Below are 25,137 nucleotides of genomic sequence, written 5' to 3' on the forward strand. Positions count from 1 at the left end.
GAGAAAATAGACGAATACAGTGAGCTTCAAATGAAGTGAGGGACAGAGAGGGGGTGGATGAAGAACCTGAAAAGTGCTTTGAGGGGATAGGAGGATTCCAACACCACCTCCTTTCCGTCCACTAGGCCTGGGAGAGTGAGTCCACAGGAGGCCACCATAGGAGAGAGAAGCAGGAGAAGGAAGGTCAGATTCTTGAATCCAGGTCTCAGTGATTGCAAGTAGGTTCAGGGAGTTTGTGATCAATAGGTCATAGACGGTGGTGAGTTTGTTACAAACAGAGCGGGCATTCCAAAGGGCACAGGAGAAGGGGAGGCTGGTTCTAGGCTGAAGAGGAATAGAAATGAGATTGTGTGGCTTACGGCTGCTATCAGAGGATGGGGGGTGCTGGGTATGTTGGTAAATGATGGCGGTCCAGGATTTGGGGAAATATCTCCAGAAGTTAGGAGAAGCAGAAGGTTGAGAGAGGTGATATGGGAGTGTGACTTATGTGGGGGACAGTGGCCTGCAGGTTTTATTGGTATATGGGTTCAGAATTAGCAGGAGCTGATAAGTGCAGTAATAAGGTTAAGACGGGAGTAAGATAGATATATATACAAATGTGAGAAGGAAAAGTAGGGAGTGCATGATACAGAGTGGTGAAATTGAGAGGAAGCCTGAATGAAAGATGAAAAAGTTTGATGGAGAATCAGGTCACCTGTAGTCTGTTTTAGCAAGAATTTTAGAATTTAGCAAGCAGATCCCAGTTTCAATTAAAGGTGGAGGAAGATGTGGTTGAGCTGACACATACCTGTAGGAGGGGTAGAGAAGAGTTGTGTTAGTGCTGAGCGGAAGTGTAATACTTAATCCAATATGAATACTTTATCCAAGATGATAGTTGCCAATGCAATCCCAGCCTGTGCAAACCCCTGCCAAAATATCCCATATTTTGTAGAAGCTATAATTTTCCCGCAAACCAATTAATATACGCTTATTGGGAATTTTTTTTTTTTACCAAAAACGTAGCAGAATACATATTGGCTTAAATTGATGAAGAAATTAGATTTAAAAAAAAAAAAAAAAAAACATTTATTGGGTATGTTTTATAGCAGAAAATAAAAGTTTTTTTTTTTTTTTTCAAAATTGTCGCTGCTTTTTTGTTTATAGCACAAAAAGTAAAAACCACAGAGGTGATCAAATACCACCAAAAGAAATCTCTATTTGTGGGAAAGAAAGGACATCAATTTTATTTGGGTACAGCATCGCACGACCGTGTAATTGTCAGTTAAAGAAACGCAGTGCCGTATCGCAAAAAAATGGCCTGGCCATGAAGGGAGTGAACCTTTCGGAGCTGAAGTGATAACAGTTGTTCACACAGGCTTGTTACCTCCAGCAGGTCCTCTTAAGAGCCTGTTCACACCACATGCAGTGCTGTGATTTTTTTTTTTTTTTTTTTTTTTTCTGCATCAAAAAAGCGTGGAAAGTAGGTTATATGGGTTCCAATGGCATAGTTCACACCAACGCAGTGCTTTCCAGTGCTTTTAAGTTCCAGAAAAAAAAGTATTACATGCTTTTTTCCTGCACAGAACTGTACTGAAATACAGTGAAATGCATCAAAAAAGCATTAAAAACGCTCATGCCAGAGATGCATGCCTCTTTGAAGCAGGAAAAGAAAAAGCACTGCATGTAGTGTGAACTGGCCCTAAAACAGTTTTCCAAGGACAGAAAACAATGTCCCGGCTGGAGGGGTAATGAACATTGTAACAGAAGCAATACAAAAATACGGAATGTTACATAATACAGAGTGTCATTTTACGAATGTATGCAATATGTCTGCCTAATCGAGACACTGTTTTTTAAATAAAATGGCTGTTCCATTTTCTCCTTCAAAAGTAAAAAGTAAAACAGCAACCTATGTAGTGGAATAATGTCTTTACAGGATGTCACCAACTTACAAGACCCTAAGGCTCAGTTCACAGTGCAGCGATGCAGGAACCCTGCGAATCCACTGCGGGTTCCCGCATAAAATGTCTCCCGGCGGCAGTTCACAGCCCTATGCGGACTGCTGGGAGTGTCAATTGAAAGTTAATGATACCCCCAAATCAGTTTGCATACTGCACTGTGAACTGTAAATTTGGACAGGAATCGGATCGCATGGGTGTGAACACCCATGCGATCCGATTCTGCTGCTGCCCGGTCAGGCACCTGGGATGTTTTCCAGTAAATCGCAATGAGGCGGCGAGCAGCATTGAGTCGGTGCGGCAGTATACTTTTCCTATAGTGACTAATTGGAATAGATGGCACATGTAATAAGAACCGCATGGGAGAGTCTGGGACATCGATATCGAGAATCAATTTAATTTGGGTTCAGATGTCCTGCCAGAATGATCATATTTTAGGACATTCCACCACACATGAAGGTTCGCAACAGACTGGCCACAATCCCTCCAGCACAAATCAGATGCAGTAGAGTAAATCTTAGCCAGTCTAGTAGGCACCTTATACCAAAGAGTTAACAGCTTAAAGCTGTTTTCTTGCATCTTCATGTCCACAGAGCTGGTATGGGTCAAGTGGAACAGGTGGTCAAGTTGGGTTTCTGAAAAATTGTGCTGCAGGTCTCTCTCCCACTCTCGAAATATAGAAGGGCTTCACAATGGGATCCTGTGACTGAAGCAGTTTATACATCGCTGAAATTGAGCGAGGTATCGGGTCTCTCAAACTGAGTCCGTGTAGAGGGTGGGCGAATCTTAGGGGACTGAAGCTGCACAAAGTGATGAAACTGTCTATACCTACAAGTGTCTAGCGGAAAGCGCCCAAACTGCTCTCTCAGGGCTTCCAGGGAAAGAAAACCTTGCTCCTAAATAAACCTACCACATCTTACCTCCCCATCAGTTGCCCAAGTTCTAAAAAAGGATAAACATTCCCCTGGCTCAAACCATGGAAATCCTCCCAAGGGTGCCAGGGGATAAATTTGTGGTGAAAGAAGTATCTGTCTATTAATGTCGTCCCACAGATGTAGAGGGAGGTGGGGGAGGCAGACTCAGAGAGCCCTTTATACTGTCGAGAAAGCCATGGGGCACGAGACAAGTTACTTCCTGCCAGAAATTTCTCCAAAGGGACCTAAATTTTTCCTTAACATGGTGATGCCAGTCTAAAATTCTCTGCAATGCTACAGATTTATAATATTTGCGTATGGTCGGAATATCCAGGCCACCTAACCATTTGGGGAGCAGCAGAATGCGTAGAGCCAGACTTGGCCGTTGATCGTTCTAGACGAACCATGTAAAAATGTTTGAGGCTCGAAAAGAAGGACCGGGGCAACGAAATAGGTAACATTTGAAAGTAAAAAAGGATCCTGGGCAGGATAGTAATTTTTAGGATATTTACAAGGACTATCCACAAAAAAAAAGTTTTGTTCAGTTACACAGGTCCTTCCATATGGTGTTGAGTAATGGGATGTAATGCCAGGCATATAGATTAGAACAATGTTCAGGTGGATATATATCCAAATATTTCAGAGGACTGGCACCATGAGAAAGAGAATGAAGTTTGCAACTGTGTACGCATTCCAGACGGGACATTGAGCGCTAGAATATCGGATTTATTGTAGTTAATCTGGAAGTTAGAGAGCTGATGGAACTCTTTCAGCTCAGCCATAATGTTAGGCAAGGATACTAGAGGATTGGTCATGTAGAATATGACTTCGTCCATGTAGGTGGAGAGTCCTATGCGGACTCCCTGGATGTTGGTATTTTGTCTAATTTGAGAATGCAGGGTTTCCTAAGGTAAGGGCAAAGATAAGAGGGGACAAGGGACAGCCCTGACGTGTTCCATTCCTAATAGGGAATGGCCGTTGGAGGGTTCCATCAACCTTTATTTGAGCCTCAAGGGAATCATACAGAGCTGCGATCCACAGAAGCATGTTAGGGCCAAATCCCAGGCGATTGACAACGTGAAGGTAAGTCCAATCCACCCTGTCAAACGCCTTCTCTGCATCAGTGCAAAGCAACAGACAGGGTGGATGCATAGCCTGCGATCGGGCCCAGTGAATATTTTGTATAGCCCTATTAGAATTATCCCTCGCCTCCCTCCCTACGATGAAACCCATCTGGTCAGGGTGGACAACCTCCGGCAAGACGGGCTTCAAGCGGTTTGCCAAGATTTTGATGTCAGTATTTAAGAGTAAAATTGGCCGATAGCTACTGGGTAAGGTATGATCTTTCACCTTGGGGAGAACTGTGACATAAGCCAACAGTGATTCCCATGGCATACATGGGGGAAGAAAGACGTGGAAGGAATTTTGCATAGTACACGTTTGTGAAGCCCTCTGTTCCTGGGCTTTTCCCCTTAGGAAGCTCTTTAACCACAGCTGCCAATTCGGCCGTAGTAATAGGAACATCCAGTTTACTGGCTTCCTGGGTTGACAGCCATGGAAATCTTGCTTCCTCCAGATATTGGAGAATATGCGATGTCTTCCAGACTGTATACGCCCAGGGAATGTGTCCGGCAAGTTGTAAAGCTGTGTATAGTAGTCGCAAAATGCTTCTGCTATTTCAGGGGGGTGTTGGACTTGGGTACCCAAAGCTGTCTGGATCTTGTGTACATGCGTGGCAGCCCGCTGATGCCTGAGGGCTCCGGCCAGCAGTCTCGCACACTTGTTGCAAAATTCCAAAGAATTTGTGTGAAACAAGTCAGGCTTGGATACAGGCCTTCAAAACACTGGAAAGCTGAGAGCAAAGGGATTGAAGCATGGCCAGAGCCTTAGGGGTCGGCTTACGCTTGTGATTACTCTACCTGTACCTGAGCTTGGATAAAAAGTTGAAGCTCGCTAGTGCATTCCCAATATCAAAACGAGGAATGAGAGAAAAAGTTTGCCTCTAACGAGCGCTTTGTTACCCTCCTAAACGGAGAGGAGGGTCCCACCTTTCCCGGCGTATTCTCAACAAAATAGTGCAAAATGATGTCTGAGACCTTCTGAAACATGACAGGGACATCTAGTATATTTTTGTTTCAGCGCCATGTCCATTGTCTAGCTTCAGGTGAAAATGGCGCCAGGGAAATAGGCGCATGGTCAGAAAGCGTAAGGGAGCCTATTGTCGCACCCAAGAGTGATTCCAAAAAAGATTTCTCCATTAAAGGAGATCAATGCATGTGTAAACATTGAGTAGCTGAGTAGTAGCTGTAGTCCTCTTACAGTGGGGTGCGAAACCCTCCAGCAAGCTATAAGGTGGTGTGCATGTAAGGATTTCTGGAAGCATTTCAAGGAAGAAAGAGTGAACCGAGCGACCAGAGGAGAAGTTGTTCATTCTCGCATTGAAATCGCCCCTAAAATCAATTGTCCTTCACGAAAGGAAGATAGGGATTCCAACATAGGATGTAGAAAGGTCAGCTGTCCCGCGTTCGGGGTGTACACAGTTGCTAGAGTAAGCTTACGATCATATAAGGTGCCTTTGAGAAAAAAGAACCTCCCATGTGGGTCTGCGTAATTGGTCTACTGGAACAAAAGGTCAACTTTTGTGGATGGCAATAGCAACTCCGCCTGTTATGGCACGAGGGGAGTTGCTGAGAAACCACTGACTGTATAAGTGTGTGGGTAAACGGGGAAACTGCATCCTGGCAGAAATGGGTTTCCTGTAAGAGAAGGATGTGTGCACCTAGTCTCTTTGATTCGAGAGACAACTTACCATGTTTGCGGGGAGAGCCCAGACCACGCACATTATACGATACTGCCTTCAGAGAAGCCATGACCTTCATGATCACAGAGCAGCGGGAGTTGCCCAGGGTGAGGTGGGAGAGAGACCAGCAGCAGCCCAACATGTCCCAAGCAGCACTGAGGAGGCAAGAGCAGAACAGATATAACAGATCGAAAGTAAACACTCAAACAATAAAATTAAGTGCCCAAGTAGTGCACAACCAGTAGTAGCCATCGGTGGGGTCTCTCCAAGCCAGAAGGCTTGCTCCAAAAAAGGAAAGAACTGTCAGAGGGCTAGATAGCTCAGTTGGGGTTAACAACTCTCAAGAGTCAGCCTACTTGGGGGGGAAAGTGACAAGGCAGCAGGCATGAGCCAGGTGGCAGAACACTTCAGCAGCTACAACGAATACTACATGTGCGTTGGTGAATAGATCACCACAGGGCCAAGGAGAAGGGAGGGGTGAGACAAGGGTGGCGGGAGGGCAACGGGTGGGAAAGGGAGGAGTGAGGCAAGGGGGGGCACGGGTTGGACAGAGGGGAAGGGAGCGGGAGGAGATTAAAGAGGAGTCCTGGGATGGGGAACGGGGTGGAAGGGAGAATGTTCAGGCGAACATCTGGGTTACTCATATGAGGGTTAACAGTGATAAGCAGGGCAGTCCCAGAGTCACCAGTCTATAGAGTGGAGAAGTTCACAAGAAGAGGGAGTGAGCCTGCATCGAGAGGTCACCAGGATCAGACAATGGGTCATCTCGTAGCAGTAAAGCAGAGCGAAGCAAAAACCAGACAAGGCTGCTCAGGCATTTTTAGGAGATGATGCTTGCTGTGAAGTTTGGTGGGAAGATCTCAATCTAGGGCGATTCCGGCCACGTTATGGGCTGGCTGCCAGGCTTAAGGATGGGTGGGCTTAGGGATATCCGGAGATGAGCGCCAGTCAGGTATGTCCACATGAGGCAGGTTAATTTGGCACAGGAAATTAAGCAGGTCATCCCTATCTCGTAGAGTAATCTGTTTGCCATCCTTATGGACCGAGAGGCTGAACAGGAAGCCCCAGCAGTAGGAGAGCTGCAGCTCGGAGGGCTTCCAGCAGAGGTATTCCTGCCCTGCGTTGCATCAAAATGCGATGGGAGATGTCGGGGAATAAGGCACCATCAAAGTCTACGTGAGAGACACTACGCATATGGAACAAGATACGTGCCTTAAGAGAATATTTGTGACGTTTACAGATAAAGTACAGGGCTTTGACCCTGTGGGCACGATCAATCTCAATAGGGACTGGAGCATCCCTTTCCAGGATTTGTTTAACTGCTTGCTGACCAGCCGCCACAGTTATACTGCGGCAGGTTGGCTCGGCTGTGCGAATCGCTGTAGGTGTACATGGCTTTCTGCGGGCACGCACGCGCTGATTGGCCAGCGGGGGAGCCAAATCAGAGGGAGTCTATGTCTTCCGGCCGCCCGCGATTGTTCTCCGCAGAGACAAAACGGGGATCTGCCAAAGTAAACAAGGGAGGTCTCCGTTCTGTCAGGGAAGGACACAGAGATCCTGTCTTTCTTCTTTGCAGGAAGACGGACCTGTGTGTTATCAATTTTATTTGAGTACAGCATTACACGACCATGCAATTGTCAGCTAAAGTAATGCAGTGCCGTTTCGGGGCTGAAGTGGTTAAACACACTTTGTAAAGTGGGGACAAATGTCCCTGGAAGCAGTCGCTTCAGGCAAACCCCTGATCCGAATGTTCACACCTATTTTCATAATCATCCAACTGATCAAGTAGTGAATCAATCCATTTATCCTGCATCCTGCAATGATCTTTCAGAGCCTGTAGTATAGGGACCATGTCATCCATCCTGTTCTCAATGGATTCCACTCTGCCTCCAAGCTGTGTCTGTTTCTGCCTGCAGATTTTCAATGTCCTGCTTCAGGGCCTTCTCCACCAGCATGGCAACCCTCTCCAGGTCCTCCTTGGTGGGGAGAGGCCATATGTGAGAATGAAGATCCCTATCTTCCAGGGCCTCCCCAACCTCATAGCCCGTCTTGACTGTCTGAGGAGCCAGGAGGTGGGTGGAGGCAGTAAGGCCGGTACTAAGCTCGGAGAGGGTATGGTTGAAGCCACGTGGGAAACGGCAGCGTCCCACTTCGGCGCCATTTTGGACAGCTCGGTATGTCCCGGCGGCTCCCGGAGAAGAAGGCATCAATAGAGCTTGAACGCTGTTGGAGCATCCGCGCAGGCTGTGGAGACTGTCGTCGCTTAGGAGGCATCTTGTGAGGGTTAAAAGTCCCCTATGAAGTCGCTGCGGATGCTGTTGTAGAAGCGGTGTGCACGGAGCTCAAGATCTGCACATCCTCACGCCTGCATGCTGAGACCACGCCCCCGGGAGATCCTTTTTTAAGTGGAAATCTCCTGTCCTCCTTGCATGCAACCATTAATACAGTACTACCATTATATAAGCTCCAAAGCGAAAAATTAGATTTCCTTATCATACATCATGGGACACAGAGCCATAGTAATAACTATATGGGTATATAGGGCACCTTCAGGTGATGGACATTGGCACACCCAAGACAGGAAGTTCACGCCTTATATAACCCCTCCCATTACCGGAAGTACCTCCGTTTTTTCACCAGTGTCTTAGGTGTTGGTCACGTTAGAAGAGATGCTCTAAGGAGCTCTGCTGAAAGGATCCTTTACTGGATTGAAACCAGCTTCCACAGACCGGATCCATCCAAAGTGTCCCTGAGGCCAAAGTGGATGGTACCCGGGCCTCTTATAGGAAGAACGAGGTTTTGCCTGCAACGCCTCTCCATGGAGGGCTGGACCCCGGACCCAATGCTTTGGTCATGCTCACATTATTATAAAGTTTTCCTGGCTGGCTGCTATACAGTTCCAAGGGAGTGGAACACTGATAAAAAGGGACCCGGTCCTTGAAGGTTTGCTAAACACAGCCCGCCATGATGGGTGAAGATTGGATCTGTCTGTTGTCAGCAGTATCCTGCGGCGAGGATAAGGTAAGGGAAGAAGCCTAGGAACTGAAGAGTCCACCTATGGTTTTTCTTCCTTGGGTAAAATATTGTCATGCCTTAAGCCTCCACTAGAGGGAGTAAATGCACATACCTTAGTACATTGTCTCTCAGTTCAGCTCAGTGTCACAGCATGTGTGTGGGCTCGGCCAGCAGCATTTCTCAGGGGGGATTCCTTATACAGGAAAGGGTTTGCTAATACTGCACTTCTCCCCCCTGGAGGGACTAAGGGGCTGGGAGGTACGACAATAGTTTGTACTCCCCCCCCCCCCCCTTCCGCGAGGGGTGCGGCGGTGTTCCTTAGCTCTATTTTTTGTTCCCCCACACTGCTCAAGTAAGCACCATTAGGCTTGCCTCTCCTCCCCTCCCCTCTTGCTAGGTCTGCCGTTTGACAGACCCGAATGCTGCCTGCGTGGGAACTGATTGGAATTTAAAACAGAAGGGGGGCGGGTGACGAACGGAGGGGGCGTGGCCTAGGTGTGGCGCCAGGTACGGGACGTATCGTCCACGAGTACACACGGCGCGCGTGAGGCCGAGTCCAGAAAGCAGACTCTCCTTAGAGCTGGAGAGTACGGCTGTTAATTACACAGGACACAGGAGCGGTGGGGGCAAGTAAGACGCTGCATGCAGGCATTCCCAATTAGAGGAAAACACATTTTACTCAGCACCAGGCTGAACTTTTATTATCGGCATTCTATTGCTAGACTGTATGTAGTTCAGCAAGTAGTGCATTTACTTAGTGGCTCTGCTTTTGTGCTTAGGACTATGCCTCCCAAAAATGCCGGTGCAAACACCTCAAAAAAGGTACATAAATCATCACCCCCAGGCACTGAGGACTCTAATCATGGCTCCACATTGTCATCTTCTCCTGAAATACTAGAAGTGGCTAGCCAGGGTGAGCCATTGGAACCAGTGGGTGTTACAGCTGCTTCTAACATCTTAGCCCCTGTATACGTGACTGAAGATGCTTTTTCCTCCGCCCTGTTGGGGCTAGAGGAAAGGCTAGCGGCTTTAATCGCATCTTCCATCCAAAGGGATAGGAAGCATGGTAGATCCCCCTCCCCCACCTCAGACCCCTTATCAAGGGAACAGTGGGTGGAGGATGAGGTTTTACCCTCAGGGGATCCGGAGGAAAGGCAATCCAATGACTCCTCTTCAGAGGAATCAACGGTGGATGAACCCTTTTCAGCCTCGCGAACTGAAAAATTGCTGGTACAGTCTCTTACGGAAATGGTTCGGTCTGCTTTCAAGCTGTCCTTAACTGAGTCAACCGAAAATTCAGTTTCTTCTTTGGGCTCCTTAAAACCTCTGCATACTTTGCATGCGTTTCCCGTCCATGCATTACTGGAACAGCTTATTTATGCTGAATGGGATCATCCAGATAAAAAATTCAAGTGGCAAAAGTACCCTCTTGCCAGTCAAAAGGAGGAGTAAACATCCTTCATTTAAACAGGCCTCTTCTCCAGGGCCAGCGGCATCAACCTCTAGGCAGTTACGATGGCCTCCGCAGTCAAGGTCTAGAGGAAAGCCTCAGGGTCAGCCCCAGGGACAAAATAAGCCCTGGGGACGGAAACCTGCAAAACAGAATTCTAAAGCCTCATTATGAAGGGGCGCCCCCGCTCCTCAGGGTGGGGGGGAAGACTTCTGCAGTTCTCTGAAGTCTGGCAGGAGGAAATTCAGGACCGATGGATCATCTCCACTATTTCTCTAGGTTACAAACTGGTGTTTCGGGAGTTTCCACCACCACGTTTTCTGAAGTCCAATGTCCCATAAGATCCAGAGAAAAGGTAATCTCTGTTTCAGGCATTAGACCGATTACTGGCTCAGGAGGTGAGTGTGGAAATCCCCACAGAAGAGCAAGGTTTGGGGTTCTGTTCAAACCTCTTCACAGTACCAAAACCGAATGGAGATGTCAGACCCATTCTAGATCTCAAAAATCTGAATCAATTCCTGAAGGTCCGCTCTTTTTGCATGGAGTTGATCAGGTCGGTGGTTTCGATCCTACGAGCAGGGGAACTTCTGGCATCAATCGACAGGGATGCATATCTACATGGTCCTATATTTCCTGCTCACCAAAGATTTCTGCGGTTCGTGGTAGAACAGCACCATTTTCAGTTTATAGCCTTGCTTTTCGGACTGGCTACAGCACCCCGGGTATTTACAAAGATTTTGGCTCCACCTCTAGCCAGGCTAAGGGCGCAGGGCATAACAGTCCTGGCATACCTGGACGATCTATTGCTAATAGATGGGTCAGTTGCCCGCTTGGAGCACAGCGTGCGCAATACAACCAAATACCTGGAGGGCCTAGGTTGGATTCTCAGTCTAGAGAAGTCTTCCTTAAAGCCACTGAAAAGGCTGGAGTATTGGGTCGGATCATAGACACCACTCAGAGAAAGATGTTTTTTGCCTCAGGCAAAAATCAGCGCCGTAAAAGAGCTAGTGCAGATGATCAGGTCGAAGAGAGATCCCTCCATTCGTCTTTGCATGAGATTGTGTAAAAGATGGTGGCGTCATTCGAAGCGGTTCCCTATGCCCAGTTACATTCGAGACTGTTGCAAAACAGTATCCTGTCTTCTTGGAACAAAAGGGTCCAAGCTCTAGATTTGCCAATACGGCTGTCCCCAAAGGTGTCCCAGAGCCTCAATTGGTGGTTGGTAACCCAAAATCCGCTGAAGGGAAAATCCTTCATACCAGTTATCTGGAAAGTGGTAACGACAGATGCCAGCCTTTCCGGCTGGGGAGCTGTACTAGAAAGGACAGCTATCCAGGGACAGTGGTCAAGAACCGAAAGAACCTTGTCCAGCAACATCCTAGAGATTCGGACAGCACGTCTGGCTCTGAAGCCCTGGCCATTCAGGTTACGGGGTTGACATGTCAGGGTCCAATCTGACAATGCCACCGCTGTGGCATATATCAATCACCAAGGGGGCACCAAGAGTCTCGCAGCTCAGAAGGAGGTGAACAATATTCCAGCTTGGGCAGAAAGGAATGTTCCTTTCCTTGCCTATGGGCAGTCTTCATTCCAGTAGTAGACAATTAGCAGGTGGACTACTTGAGTCGCCAGCAGTTGTTTCCGGGGGATGGCCACTTCACCCCGACATTTTTCTGTTTTTTTTGCCAAAGATGGTGGACCCCGGACGTAGATCTTTTGGCGTCCAGGTTCAACATGAAGTTGGTCAACTTTGTATCCAGGATAAGGGATTCACTCGCATGCGGAACAGATGCGTTGGTGATCCCGTGGGATCAGTTCTCACTGATTTATGCATTTCCCCCTATTCAGCTGCTGCCACGGCTTCTTTTACAGGATCAAGCTGGAAAGAAAGCCAGTGATTTTTGTAGCCCCAGCATGGCCCAGAAGGTCCTGGTATGCAGAAATTGTAAGGATGGCGGTGGGGGATCCATGGTCCCTTCCACTGCGTCCAGACCTACTCTCGGGGCCAATATTCCATCCTACCTTACAAACTCTAAATTTAACGGCTTGGCTATTGAAACCCACATTCTGAAGAAATGTGGGCTATCCGGGTCAGTTATCTCTACCTTGATTAATGCAAGGAAGCCAGCTTCCAGAATCATATTATAGAGTCTGGAGGGCTTATGTTTCCTGGTGTGAGTTCAAGGGTTGGCACCCTCGGAAGTATAACATAGGCAGAATTCTTGCCTTTCTACAACTAGGGGTAGAGATGAAGCTGGCCTTAAGTCCGCCAATTAGATCACCTTTGAACCCTTGAGATTTGAGCTTAGTTTTGTCAGTGTTACAAAAACAACCCTTTGAACCGATACAGCATACTTCCTTAGTCCTTCTGAGAAGGAAATTAGTTTTCTTGGTTGCTATATCCTCAGCAAGGAGGGTTTCGGAATTGGCTGCACTTTCTTGTAAAGAGCCATATTTAATTATTCACGAGGACAGGGACGAGGACGCAACACGACCAAGTTTTCTGCCTAAGGTGGTCTCAGGTTTTCACCTGAACCAAGATATTGTGCTACCATCGTTTTTTTCCAAAACCGTGTTCTAGGGAAGAGAACTCACTACATTGTCTTGATGTGGTGAGAGCGGTCAAGGTGTATTTAGTCGACTGCTCAGATCTGGAAGACTGATGTCTTATTTGTGCTTCCAAAGGGTCCTAGGAAAGGACAGGCAGCGTCAAAATCCACTATTTCTAAGTGGATTCGGCAAGTTATAGTTCAGGCCTATGGTTTAAAAGGTAAGGTTTCACCTTTTTTAAGGTCAAAGCACACTCCACCAGAGCGGTTAGTGCTTCTTGGGCAGTGCATCACCAGGCCTCCATGGCTCAGATCTGTAAGGCCGCAACTTGGTCTTCAGTACATACATTCACCAGATTTTATCAGGAGGATGTAAAGAGGCACGAGGATATCGCCTTTGGGCGCGGTGTGCTGCAGGCTGCAGTATAGGTCCTCAAGTCTGATGGCGCCCTGCTGGTTGTGTCTCCATCCCCTCAAATAGCATTGCTATGGGACGTCCCATATAGTTATTACTATGGCTCTGTGTCCCGTGATGTACTCCAAGAAAAGGATTTTACAGGTAAGCTGTTATAAAAATCCTATTTTTGCGCCGACCTAGTATGAAACGTGAACTGCTGCAGCCTATAAATCCTGGAAATGTGGATTGGGTACCGTAGAAATGGTGCAAAAAAAAAAGTGTGCTGTTCCTAGAAATCTGAATTAAAAAAAAATAGTACATTACATTACAATTTATGAAAAGCGATAAAGTGCTGGTGCAAAATAAAGAAAATGTACTATTCACATAAATCAATTGTGTATATCATACTCCTGTAATAAACCCAGGAAACATATAAGATGACCTTACAAAAAGCAATAAAGTGCTAGTGTAAAAATGGTGTACTGTCTCTTTAACCACCTGCCTACAGGGCACTTTCACCCCCTTCCTGCCCAGACCAATTTGCAGCTTTCAGCGCTCTCACACTTTGAATGAGAATTACTCAGTCATGCAACACTGTACCCAAATGAAATTTGCGTCCTTTTTTCATACAAATAGCTTTCTTTTGTTGGTATTTAATCACTAGTGGGTTTTTTTAGGTGAAAAAATGCCTTTTTCTTTGTTTCTGTCATAAAATTTTGCAAATTAGTAATATTTCTTCATAAATTTTGGCCAAAATTTATATGGCTACATATCTTTGGTAAAAATAACCCTAATTGGTGTATATTATTTGGTTTTTGTGAAAGTTATAGAGTCTACAAGCTATGGTGCAAATCATTGAAAATTGTTCACACCTGATCACACCTAATGTACTGAAGATCTCATTTCTTGAGACACTAACAAGCCAGGAAAGTACAAATACCCACAAAATGACATTTTGGAAAGCAGACACCCCAACGTATAATCTATGAGGCATAATGAGTCTTTTGAATAGTTAATTTTTTTCAGAAGTTTTTGGAAAATGTGGAAAAAAAATAAACGCATTTTTTTCCACAAAGTTGTCAATTTTTAAGATATTTCCAACACATAGAATGTACATAGCAAAAATGACACCCCAAAATACATTCTGCTACTCCTCCTGAGTATGGCGTTACCACATGTGGGAGACTTTTACACAGCCTGGCCACATACAGAGGCCCACCAGTGAAGTAGCACCTTCAGGTGTTCTACAAGCATAAATTACACATCTCATTTCTCAACCACCTATTACACTTTTGAAGGCCCTGGATCACCAGGACAATGGAAATGCCCTCAAAATGATCCTATTTTGGAAAGTAGACACCCCATTGTATAATCTATGAGGCATAATGAGTCTTTTGAACTGTTCATTTTTTTCCAGAAGTTTTTGGAAAATGTGGGAAAAAAATGAAAACGCTTTTTTTCCCACAAAGTTGTCAATTTTTAAGATATTTTCAACACATAGCATGTACATAGCAAAAATGACACCCCAAAATACATTCTGCTACTCCTGAGTATGGCGATACCACATGTGTGAGACTTTTAAACAGCCTGACCACCTACAGAGGCCCACCATTGAAGTAGCACCTTGAGGCGTTCTACAAGCATAAATTACACATCTAATTTCCTGACAACCTATTATTTTTGAAGGCCCTTATATTTCTAACACATAGCATTTATATACCAAAAATTACACTCCAAAATAAATTCTATTGTGGAAAGGGTAAAAAAAAGTATTACCTGTGGTTTTAGTAGTGTCCCCATAGGAGAGAATTGGTGCAGGCAGCAGTCAGGGATGTGCTTAGCAACAATAGTAATTATCCAGGCAGCAGGCAGGAATATTGTCTTTAGTCAGCACAAGGATATCGTCAGCACAGCCAAAGCATTTGTCTATAGAAATTGTCCAGGCAGAGACAGCCAGCACAGCCATAATATTGGTCCTGGTACACCGTTACCTCACTGCACTCATTATTGTACCGCTCTCCAGCCCTTCATAAACATACTGCCTCTTGCTACAGCTAATTATTTCCATAGTCCAGGTAGCAGGCAGAGGTGTGGTCAGTTTATGCTGCAGGCAGGGGGATGGCGGCAGTAAGTCCGCAGCAGGCTGAGGGCCGCAATCAGGTAAGACCTGGGCACAGGGGAAGAGGCTTTGACCCACCCAAATCTCTATGAAGCCTCCGGACTCCAGACCCTAATCCGGAAATTACGAAACCCGGAGACAACAAAAAAATTGTTTTCTCCATCCAGAAAAACATTTCTGGAGCCCCTCTAATGTGAGACCCCTGTGTCCTATAGTAGCAGGGCAACCGATCAGTGCAAGCGGTAGGCAAAAGCATAGTCCACAAAACAGGCCAGGGTCAGATGACGTGCAAGCAGTCCAAGTGGTAGGCAGAAGCGTAGTTGATAAAACAGGCCAGGATCAGTTCACATGGAAGCAGTCCAAGCAGTAGGCAGAAGCGTAGTTGGTAAAACAGGCCAGGGTCAGTTCACATGTAAGCAGTCCAAACAGTTGGTAGAGGCATAGTCAAAAATCAGGCCAGGGTCAGTTCACATAGAAAGCAGTGCCATGGTTATTTGCATGGAAAATGGTCAGCACAGATGATGAAAATGGGGAAATAGTTAAGAATATGGGCTAATATTTTAGGGATGTGTGATATAGTCTGAAGCATTCACCAATGCAAAGGCCGGGTTCGGAGGGACACTGGGGTCAATGGTAGCTGGTATCTCTTTGAAATCCTTTATTGCTGCATATTCGACACCTTTTTTGCGTCTTCTGCCTGCTTCAGAAGGTGGAATGTGGTCCGGGAAGTGGCGTTCATGAAGTCGGCTAACAGCATCAGAGAGAAGGTTTTCTGGGTTTTCGTTGATGGTAGATGAGGGACGTGACAACTTCTATGAATTTTAGGAAGTGGGCAGGGCTTTCGGTGGATTTGGTGTAAATTATGTAGACTTTATAAATGGCCAAATGAAATAATTACAGTGCTACTTTCTTGTACCAGAAATGGGACCTCAATATTGCTAAATAGGGCTGAAACATTTAGTCGTTCAAATCCACCCCCCTATGTACAGATTGTAATCTTGTACACATTTTGGCTTTACAATGGGACCTCGTCTTCTCTAAACTTCAACTGTAGTGTCGTCATGGATGGTGGACATCATGTACACATTCCTGGTATGCTTCCACCTCAAGGCCAGCACTTCGTTGCATCTCAAAGTTGCTTTTTCTCCCCTTCGCAATTTCTTATTCACTATGGCTTGTGGGAAGCCCTTCCTATTCTTTCTGGAGGTTCCACAGGCCAGGGTTTGTGCGAGGTATAGGTGTTTGAAAAGGGGCAGGCTGGTGTAGAAGTTATCCAGGTATATGTGGTAACCTTTCTTCAGCAGTGGGTATGCCAGGTCCCATACAATTTTACCAGTTGTGCCATGTAGGCTGGGCACTCAGGTGGCTGGAGCTGGGAATTTCTTCCTTCGAATATGCGGCACGCATACAGATATCCCGTGACTCTTTCACAAAGCTTCAAAATTTCACTTCGGCCTTGCATTCCCTAACATAGCCAAGTACTATCTAGCAGCCCAGTTACGCTCCGTAGCCTCTTGGTGCACCCTCCACGCCTACAATGGACACAAATTGAGAAGCTATGGTTGGCCCCCATCCCATCCATGTTATGAAGCTCGGATATTCCGCTTGGCGGATTACATTTATTAGGTCCAATGGCGCTTCTACAAACGCTATGGCGGCGGGCTAAATCTACATATCCGCTCACTACCAATGCCTCCCTGGTCACCTCATTTCTACTTGCACCCAATGTCCTGGACAGCTTAACCTTGCAGATGTCTCACTTTTGGATAGATAGGGCCTTATTTCGCTATGGTCAATTGGTGGATATCAGAACCAGAACCTTGCGATCCTTTAAGGACCTGCAAGAAACCTATGATTTGCCCAGACAGGCCTTTTTTAGTTACCTACAAATACGCCATTATGCGCAATCTTTTGTAGCGAACCTTCAGTTCTCCTCCTTAACTGAATTTGAAAAAATTTGTCTAGAGGGCTCGTCCCCTAAGGGTATGATTTCGCGCACCTACCAGCTGCTGACTATCGATATGTCGCCAACCGGACCTCGACATGCCTATATGTGTAAGTGGGAGCAGGCCTTGGGTGAGGATATACCCTTGAAGATGTGGCAACTCATATGGTTACAGGCCTCCAAGAGCTCCATCTGTACACTCTATAAAGAAATTCAATACAAGATTTTACTCCATTGGTACCTAACCCCAGACCTGCTCCACTCCATATACCCCTCCACTGATTCCCGCTGTTGGCGCTGTAGTAAAGAAGTGGGGACGCTATATTATATCTATTGGACCTGCCCCCTAATCATCCCCTTTTGGCGATCGGTACATTCTTTACTCCTCTCCATCTTTGACTCTTGGGTGCCCTTCAACCCGAAAATTTTTCTCCTGGTCCTCCCACCCCCCTCTCTTTCCAAACTGTATAAAAAGCTCTTAGCCCAGGTGCTAACAGCAGCGAGATGCTTGGTGGCCCTGAAATGGAAAAGGAGGGAACCCCCCAAATTGTTTGAACTGCACTCCAGAATCCCAGATTCAGAGATGTTAAAAGGATGGAGTATCTGACAGCTTCCCTAAACAGTACTCTTGATATACACAATCGGGTGTGGGAACCATGGGTTGCGCTGGAGATCCCCACTACCTGATATCCTAAAGATCCCTGACATAGAGGGGGTCACCAGTGATTGTGGTGTCTTTGGGCAGAGCAGAGCTCCTGGAGCAGTTGGTTGTCCTTTCCTACCCTTTCGCACTCCCCCCTGTCTGGTCTTCTTCCCTCCCTCTCGCTTTTATGACCTTTTCTAACCTGCTCACTATACTCTTTACCTCCTCCACATGCTCACAAGCACTTATACAGGCTGAATTCTGTCGTGCTACAGCAACTCTGATAACTATCCGACCAACTTGACGACACTATGGTTTGCCTATAGATATGTTTTATGTGTCCTAACTTGAGTTTTCTCATTGGCTTCAATGTATATTGTTAACTTGTCAGATATATGATGTAAACAATGGTGTGCTTTCTCTTATTTTTTCTTCTTTTATGTTGGAAATTTTTGAAAATCAATAAAAATTGTCAGTTTTCAAAAAAATTTCACTCCGTATTTGACCCTTTTGCTAGGAATGTATTGTTTTATTCCTAGCCGGCTGGAAAAGGGTACCAGGGACTCACTTACACATATATGCTTATCGGGGACATAGAGTTCTGCAAATCATTGGGAAAAAAAATTGAGTGGGCAAATTTTATATAATTTAACGTAATTTGGATGATTGAAAGCCCCATGTTTATAGTGAGGCCCATAAACACTTTGAACTCATCCAGAGTCAAATCCTTCCACTCAAATGGACGGGCGTATGAAGATTGGGGGTTGTTGGCAATATGCTGCTGGGTATATAAATTGGTCTGGTCCACGATGAGTTGCAGCAAAGTGTTGGGCAAAAATACATGAAAACAATCAATTACAGAAAAATTTTGGGTATTGGCCTGCACACCTGGCTGTGCAGTGAAAGGGGGAATTCTTGCTGATCCTGAGTCAGAAGGGGTATCTTGGGGTATATTGCTGGTGGCTGCCTGGTTTCCAGAGCGCCGTGCTCTTTTAGGAGGGATCCATTCTTCCTCTGATTCATTTTCCAATCCACTACTATCAATCGGTTCAAATGCTGAATTTGATTCACAATCAGAATTGGCATTTGAATCTGATGAGAACTCCCCACTGCTCTCATCAGTCATGGATCTGGAACGCCTCCTCACTTGTATAGAATCTTTTGGACATTTTTTCTGATGGGCTGTGTGACGGGTGACAAATGATGGTCACTGATGGTCGACAGGTGATGAGTGACATGGGACGGTCACTGATGGGCGACAGGTGGCAGTCACTGATGGGCGACAGGTGGCGGTCACTGATGGGCGACAGGTGGCGGTCACTGATGGGCGACAGGTGGCGGTCACTGATGGGCGACAGGTGGCGGTCACTGATGGGCGACAGGTGGCGGTCACTGATGGGCGACTGGTGGCGGTCACTGATGGGCGACTGGTGACGGTCACTGGCGGGTGACGTGCGACGGTCACTGGCGGGTGACGTGCGACGGTCACTGGCGGGTGACGTGCGACGGTCACTGGCGGGTGACGTGCGACGGTCACTGATGGCAGCCTCTGATGGTGACTGGTGCACTTTATGGGACTGATAGGTGACAGATGAGGGTCACTGATGACGGTCACTGGCGATGGTCACTGATGTGTGACAGGTGCACCGCTGACGGCAGTCTCTGACGGTGACAGGTGCACTTTGTGGGCACTGATGGGTGACAGGTGCACTTTGTGGGCACTGATGGGTGACAGGTGCACTTTGTGGGCACTGATGGGTGACAGGTGCACTTTGTGGGCACTGATGGGTGACAGGTGCACTTTGTGGGCACTGATGGGTGACAGGTGCACTTTGTGGGCACTGATGGGTGACAGGTGCACTTTTATAAGCACTGATGTGACTGTTGGGTGACAGCTGTAATGGGTGGGGGCGATGTGACAGGTTCTCTTTTTTGTGTTGGTGCAGTAAACTACAGTACAAACACAGATCGGTAACTCACTGCTCCTGGCTCTTCTCTCCTCACACTGGAAACGGTGTGTGAGGAGAGAAGAGCCGGCAATAGCTAGTAACGGTCTTTGTTTACATTTAGTGATCAGCTGTGAATGGATCGCAGCCGATCACGTGGTAAACAGCCACCAGCTATTGGCTGTTTACCCTTGTCGGTGATGAGCAGTGTTCCTGGGAACACGCCGCCACCAACGTGACCGCGCTGTGTGCTCCTGATTGCGCGCATGCGCGGTCTAAAGCGGGAAATACCTATTTGTGATCGTCCGCGACGTAATCGTGGCCGATCACATGGTGAACAGCCATGCCGAATGGCTGTTCACCCCTGTCGGGAACATGGCGCCACCGACAGCAGGGCTGCGCGCCCACGATCGTGTGCATGCCCTGTGTAAATCAGCCGCCGTCATATGACGGCAGCCCAGAGCAAGGGCCGCACCGTTCCGCCATCATAGGACGATGGGCGGGCGGCAACAGGTTAAATAATAAATGACATCCACCTGTAATCAACAATTAATACAATGTCATATACAAACACAAATGCTTGCGTCTTCTGGGATTGGAGGATCTTCCAAGACCCAGTTTTGGGGAAGCATGTCGGGTGGCGACTGTGTGACGTCATTGCAGCGGGTTGATGGATGATACCACGGCAAGCTTGTTTTAATTTGTTTGAATATTTCTACCTCATTGTAAGTGTATCTTTTATTGTTCTGAATAAATATACTTTACCGATTCACACTATGAGGCTTCTCCCTATTTCTTATTTGTTGCCGTTCTGAGAGATTCTTTCCTTGAGTGATGGTTCACACATATGCGATGTCAGACATCACAAGTGATTCACACCGCACTACTGTGGATATCACATGCAATGCCTGTGTGATGCAAATTCAGCCATACATATTGTGTGGCTGAATTTGCATCCCATTCGGATCATAATCGTGGAGGACCCTTTTTTTTTTTGACCACACCAGAATCGGGTCACATGGGTGTGCACACCTATGCAATGCGATTCCTGTCCGAATTCACAGTTCGCATTGCGATATGCAAACCGGTGTGGGGGTGCCAATAACTTTATATTGACACTGGTAGCGGTTCGCATAGGGCAGTGTAAACTGCCTGCGAGTTGTATGCGATGCGGGAACCGGCACTGGAATCACGCTGGTTCCCACATGTGTGAACTGGCACTGAGAGTGATTTTCGTAAGGAGACTTGCTTTTTGTGGAAATTTGTTCTACAGTACACAGTTTTTACACTAGCACTTTATTGCTTTTTGTAAGGTCATCTCATATATTTCCTGGGTTTATTACAGGAATAAGATATACTGCACACAATTGATATATAAAAATAATAAAGTTTCTCTTTTTTTTTTTTCTTTTTGTTTTTTTCGGGCCAGAACTTTATCGCTTTTCATATGACATTTGCTTTGTGAAATATTTTAGGTTTTTTTTAAATTCAGATTTTTAAGAACAGTGCACCTTTTTTTGCACCTTTGCATAAACTCACCAAATTTTTGATAAAATTTGGACGGCATGGATAGACTCCTGGGGTACTTGGTCTGGGATTCATTTTGCTAAGTATGTTTTTTTGTTTTATTTTTGGACATCTCCCATTGTGTAATGGTCCCCCCTCTCCCCTTCCTTCCCCTGCTACTTACTTTATCCCTTCCCTCCTCCCGCTCCCTGTCCTCTTATTATTCCCTTCTGTCCTGGAACTATACCAATACCACCCCTTGGTTTTGCCATACGTGTTGCCTACTGGCGATTGCATACCTCATGCTTTTTTGTCTTTTTCCACCATGTGCACTGATGTCATAGTTTCTGACCCAACACACTGTACTGATTATGGTATTTTCTTGTACATTGCTGCTCTGATTGTGCCAGCTGCGCCTGTCGTATTTTTTTTCTACCTCAATAACCTCAATAAACCATATTTGTGAAAAAAACTTTTCAAACTAGCTACTAAAACTCCATTCCAGCAGTCCAAGGCTCCCCTGATGGAACGGGAAAGTGGCAGGGAGCCCCCTTCCACCACATGTAAAAGCAATCCAGCGGCTACTTAGCTGCTCAGATTGCTTTTACATTATCCATCATCGTCAGCTGAAAAAAATATACCAGGGTCATGACTGCAGCTGCAGTTGTGACTCCGGCAGAACTACTTAAACCAGTGGATATACGGGTACGTCCACCTGGGGCCAGTGGTTAAGGAATAAAGCATTAAATAAACTAAAGCACAAAATACAGCTGGGAGGTCTACAAGGAAGGCCTCAAGTTGGGCTTTATTCTAGATGGATCTCATTTTACTAATGGTGTGTGGCAAGGCAGTTGCTTCTACCAGAGCAATTTCTTTTCACAACTCTATTTAAAAAAGGCTTTGAAAACTATGTAGACGTTTTTTACTGAGGTCCTGTTCACATCTAAACGATGCAGAATTGTGCGATTCTGCTCGAGATTCTAGATTGCACTAAAATCATGACAAAACGTGCTTAGGGTGCCATTCATTCATAAAGGCACCCCAAATATCGTTAGCAGACATGCGCTTTGGTGCATGACAAATGCGCACTGAAAAAATGCAAGACGTTTTACGCCCAAAAAAGTGCGAGAGCTTTCTTGAATTGGCTGCCCTATGCGCAACATGCGGGAAGGTGCTAAGATTGCGCAAAAAAAGCGAGAGTGAATGCACATTGGACAAAGTGGGAATGGGGCCTTAGAGATTATGGATTTTTTTGTGTAAATTTAGGTGCATAAAATCCCAGTGAAGTCTATTTAATTCTACATATGTAGGTCAACAAAATATGGAAGATCTGTGGATAGACTCTTATTCAGAGCCCTGCATATGTTTTAATAATCTTGACTTACAATTTGATTTTTTTTTTATAGCTTGTACAAATGGAAAAGGAATTAAAATGTGCTCCACCATCTTTTCAAAGTGAGATGATAAGCAAGCTGCGTGTGTATAGACGAGTCCTTGTTAATTTTCAGTCAGAGACAAGAAACGTATTTAGAGGTACTGGACTGCTTCATGAGAACATCAAGAAAGGATTTGCACGTGTGGAAGATGATCAAAATGTAAGTTTTTTTTTCATATTATATGCATCACATCTTTTGCTGCTTTTTTTTGTACCATGTTACTGTATATGACTAATATAACGCCTTCATTGTCTCCTTGCCTGCTTGGTGTTGTGCTGGGGGGCGGACGCGCGGCGTGATGTGAAGGACGTCATATGATGTCCAGTCAGAACGGCAAAGTCCCCACCCGGCCGTTAATCTGCTGTAGGCCAGGCGGGGACTTTGCCGTTCTGACTGGATGCATGTTATGTCCTTCAAATCGCACAGCACGTGCGCTGCCCCCCCCCGTGCAACACCAATCGGGGTAAAGAGACAATGACATAGGCTCTTTACCATGTGATCAGCTGTGGCCAATCAAATGCCAGTTATCAGCATTTCCTTTTCTCAGCACTGTCAGTGTCTGGGGAAAGGAAAGCCGATAACTGGCATTACAGAGGACATTTACACTGATAATCAGGCCACTCATAACTGACTTTCCACTTACGGGTGACATTTACACTGATAATCAGGTCACTGATCAGCAGTGCCCTGATTATCAGTGCAGCCTATCAATGCAGCCTCATCAGCGCACATGAGTGAAGAAGAAAAATGACTTATTTGCAAAGTTGTATAACAGAAACAAAGAAGGGTTTTCTTTTTCCCAAATTTTCGTTTTTTTTCTCAAAGGTTTAGCAAAAAATAAAAAACCCGGTGGTAATTACATACCACCAAAAGAAATCTCCATCTGTCTAAAAAAAATTATAAAAATTTCATATGGGTACAGTGTTGCATGACCACACAATTTCACTCTGCAGAGCTCAGTGAGGAGAGCTCTGAGAGCTGATTGGAGGGAAGGGATACACCCCTTCACACAGCACACAAGCACAGAGCTAATGCTCTCAATCACAGGCTGTGTGTTGGAGCTCCCACCCCATCATCTTTTTTTCTCTTGGTGTAAGGAAAACTTTTCAGAAGTGACTCAATCTGATAGCAGAGGAACAAGGCAGCAGACAGAAATTACACTTAGTGCTCTGGATTGAGACAAGTACACACCACAGAGGGATATGCTTTGAGTTTTACGAGCATTGCTGGCTGAGGCCATACACAGCCATATCTGCATCTGAAGCACGGGGTCGATTTACCCCACATATATACAGGGCATCGCCCACACAACAGTGTCATGCTTTTAAAGAGATCCACGAATAAAAAAACTACAAGTCCCATCTGTCACAGCAGCTGAAGGACTTGTAGTATCAATGAACTGAACTGATCAGCACGCTCGTAGTTTATTCAGTCTTCTAACTTTGTAACCGAACGCCCATACGAAGATATGGGCACAAAGCTGGAGGAAGACTGTGCAGGTGCTTGACATTACACCTTCAAATCTGCTAATCGTGGGTACAATGCTATGCAAGCTCCTATATTGTAATATGTGTGGCCAGCTTTAGTGAATATTTATCAGCCTCGATCTCTTGGGTCCCTACGCATCACTTATTTACAGAAGTGTCCTCTAATTTATTAGTTAACTCAGGTTATTTAAATGTTTTGTGACTGACCTCTTTTATCAATAACACTAATGTGACTCTATAAGATACTCAATATGTGCAATTCAAATGTTTAGCTGCTAACATATGGTTCCATCTTAAAATGATTAAAGTTAAACATAAAAAATGTTTTACATGCAAGTCAGATTATGGACAATGGACCCTCAAATGCAATTTTTTAGGGCAAAGACATAGATGGGTTTAAAAATTGCAACAGTATTTTTATTAACATGTATTCCTGTACAAAAAGACATAGAACATGTATACATCATAAATCTTGTGCGGTTTAAGCACAATTGTGTGGATGTGCAAACAGGGATAACTATTCTCAACCGTCAAAGATATAATAGGACAGAAGAAATTCCAACGCGTTTTTGAAATTTAAAGTAATTTCTTCTTCAGGGGTAGATGGCTATAGTGTGAGACTTTTTTCTATAGATGCCAAAAAGTTAGACAAAAAAGTCAATATAAAGAAAAAAATATGTATATATAGAGAAAAGGCAATGGAACCATGATATAAATGTTTGTATACTAACCCTGTAGAGATAAACCACATTCATAAAAAAATAACTGGGTTTTTGTGCCGCTGTGCGCTGTCGAAGATCCAGCCAGTGTTGCTGCCAAGGCCCCTGTCACTACACCCACAAAGGGCCCAAGATGGGAAAGAGGCGACCCAAAAAGACAATGAGTATTCACTGGACCAATCTGCCGAGAATGATCAGAATGGTAACCAAAAGTTCTATATTAAACAGATAATTCAATGGATAATTATGTATCAGAAAATAAATAGGCTTCCCA

At 45.5% G+C, this 25,137-nt stretch overlaps 1 protein-coding gene across 3 annotated transcripts in view; it reads left to right on the forward strand.

Moving 5' to 3' along the window:
• VTI1B (vesicle transport through interaction with t-SNAREs 1B) overlaps positions 1 to 25,137 on the forward strand; it is a 452,048-nt gene that overhangs the window by 166,568 nt on the left and 260,343 nt on the right. For all 3 annotated transcript variants that reach the window (XM_073609936.1, XM_073609937.1, XM_073609939.1), the window contains exon 3: positions 22,628 to 22,816. In XM_073609936.1, coding sequence (XP_073466037.1) covers positions 22,628 to 22,816 — 189 coding nt within the window. The remainder of the gene's footprint in view (positions 1 to 22,627; positions 22,817 to 25,137) is intronic.

This window comes from Aquarana catesbeiana, linkage group LG13, assembly GCF_042186555.1.
Source record: "Aquarana catesbeiana isolate 2022-GZ linkage group LG13, ASM4218655v1, whole genome shotgun sequence".
NCBI classification, from domain to species: Eukaryota; Metazoa; Chordata; class Amphibia; order Anura; family Ranidae; genus Aquarana; species Aquarana catesbeiana.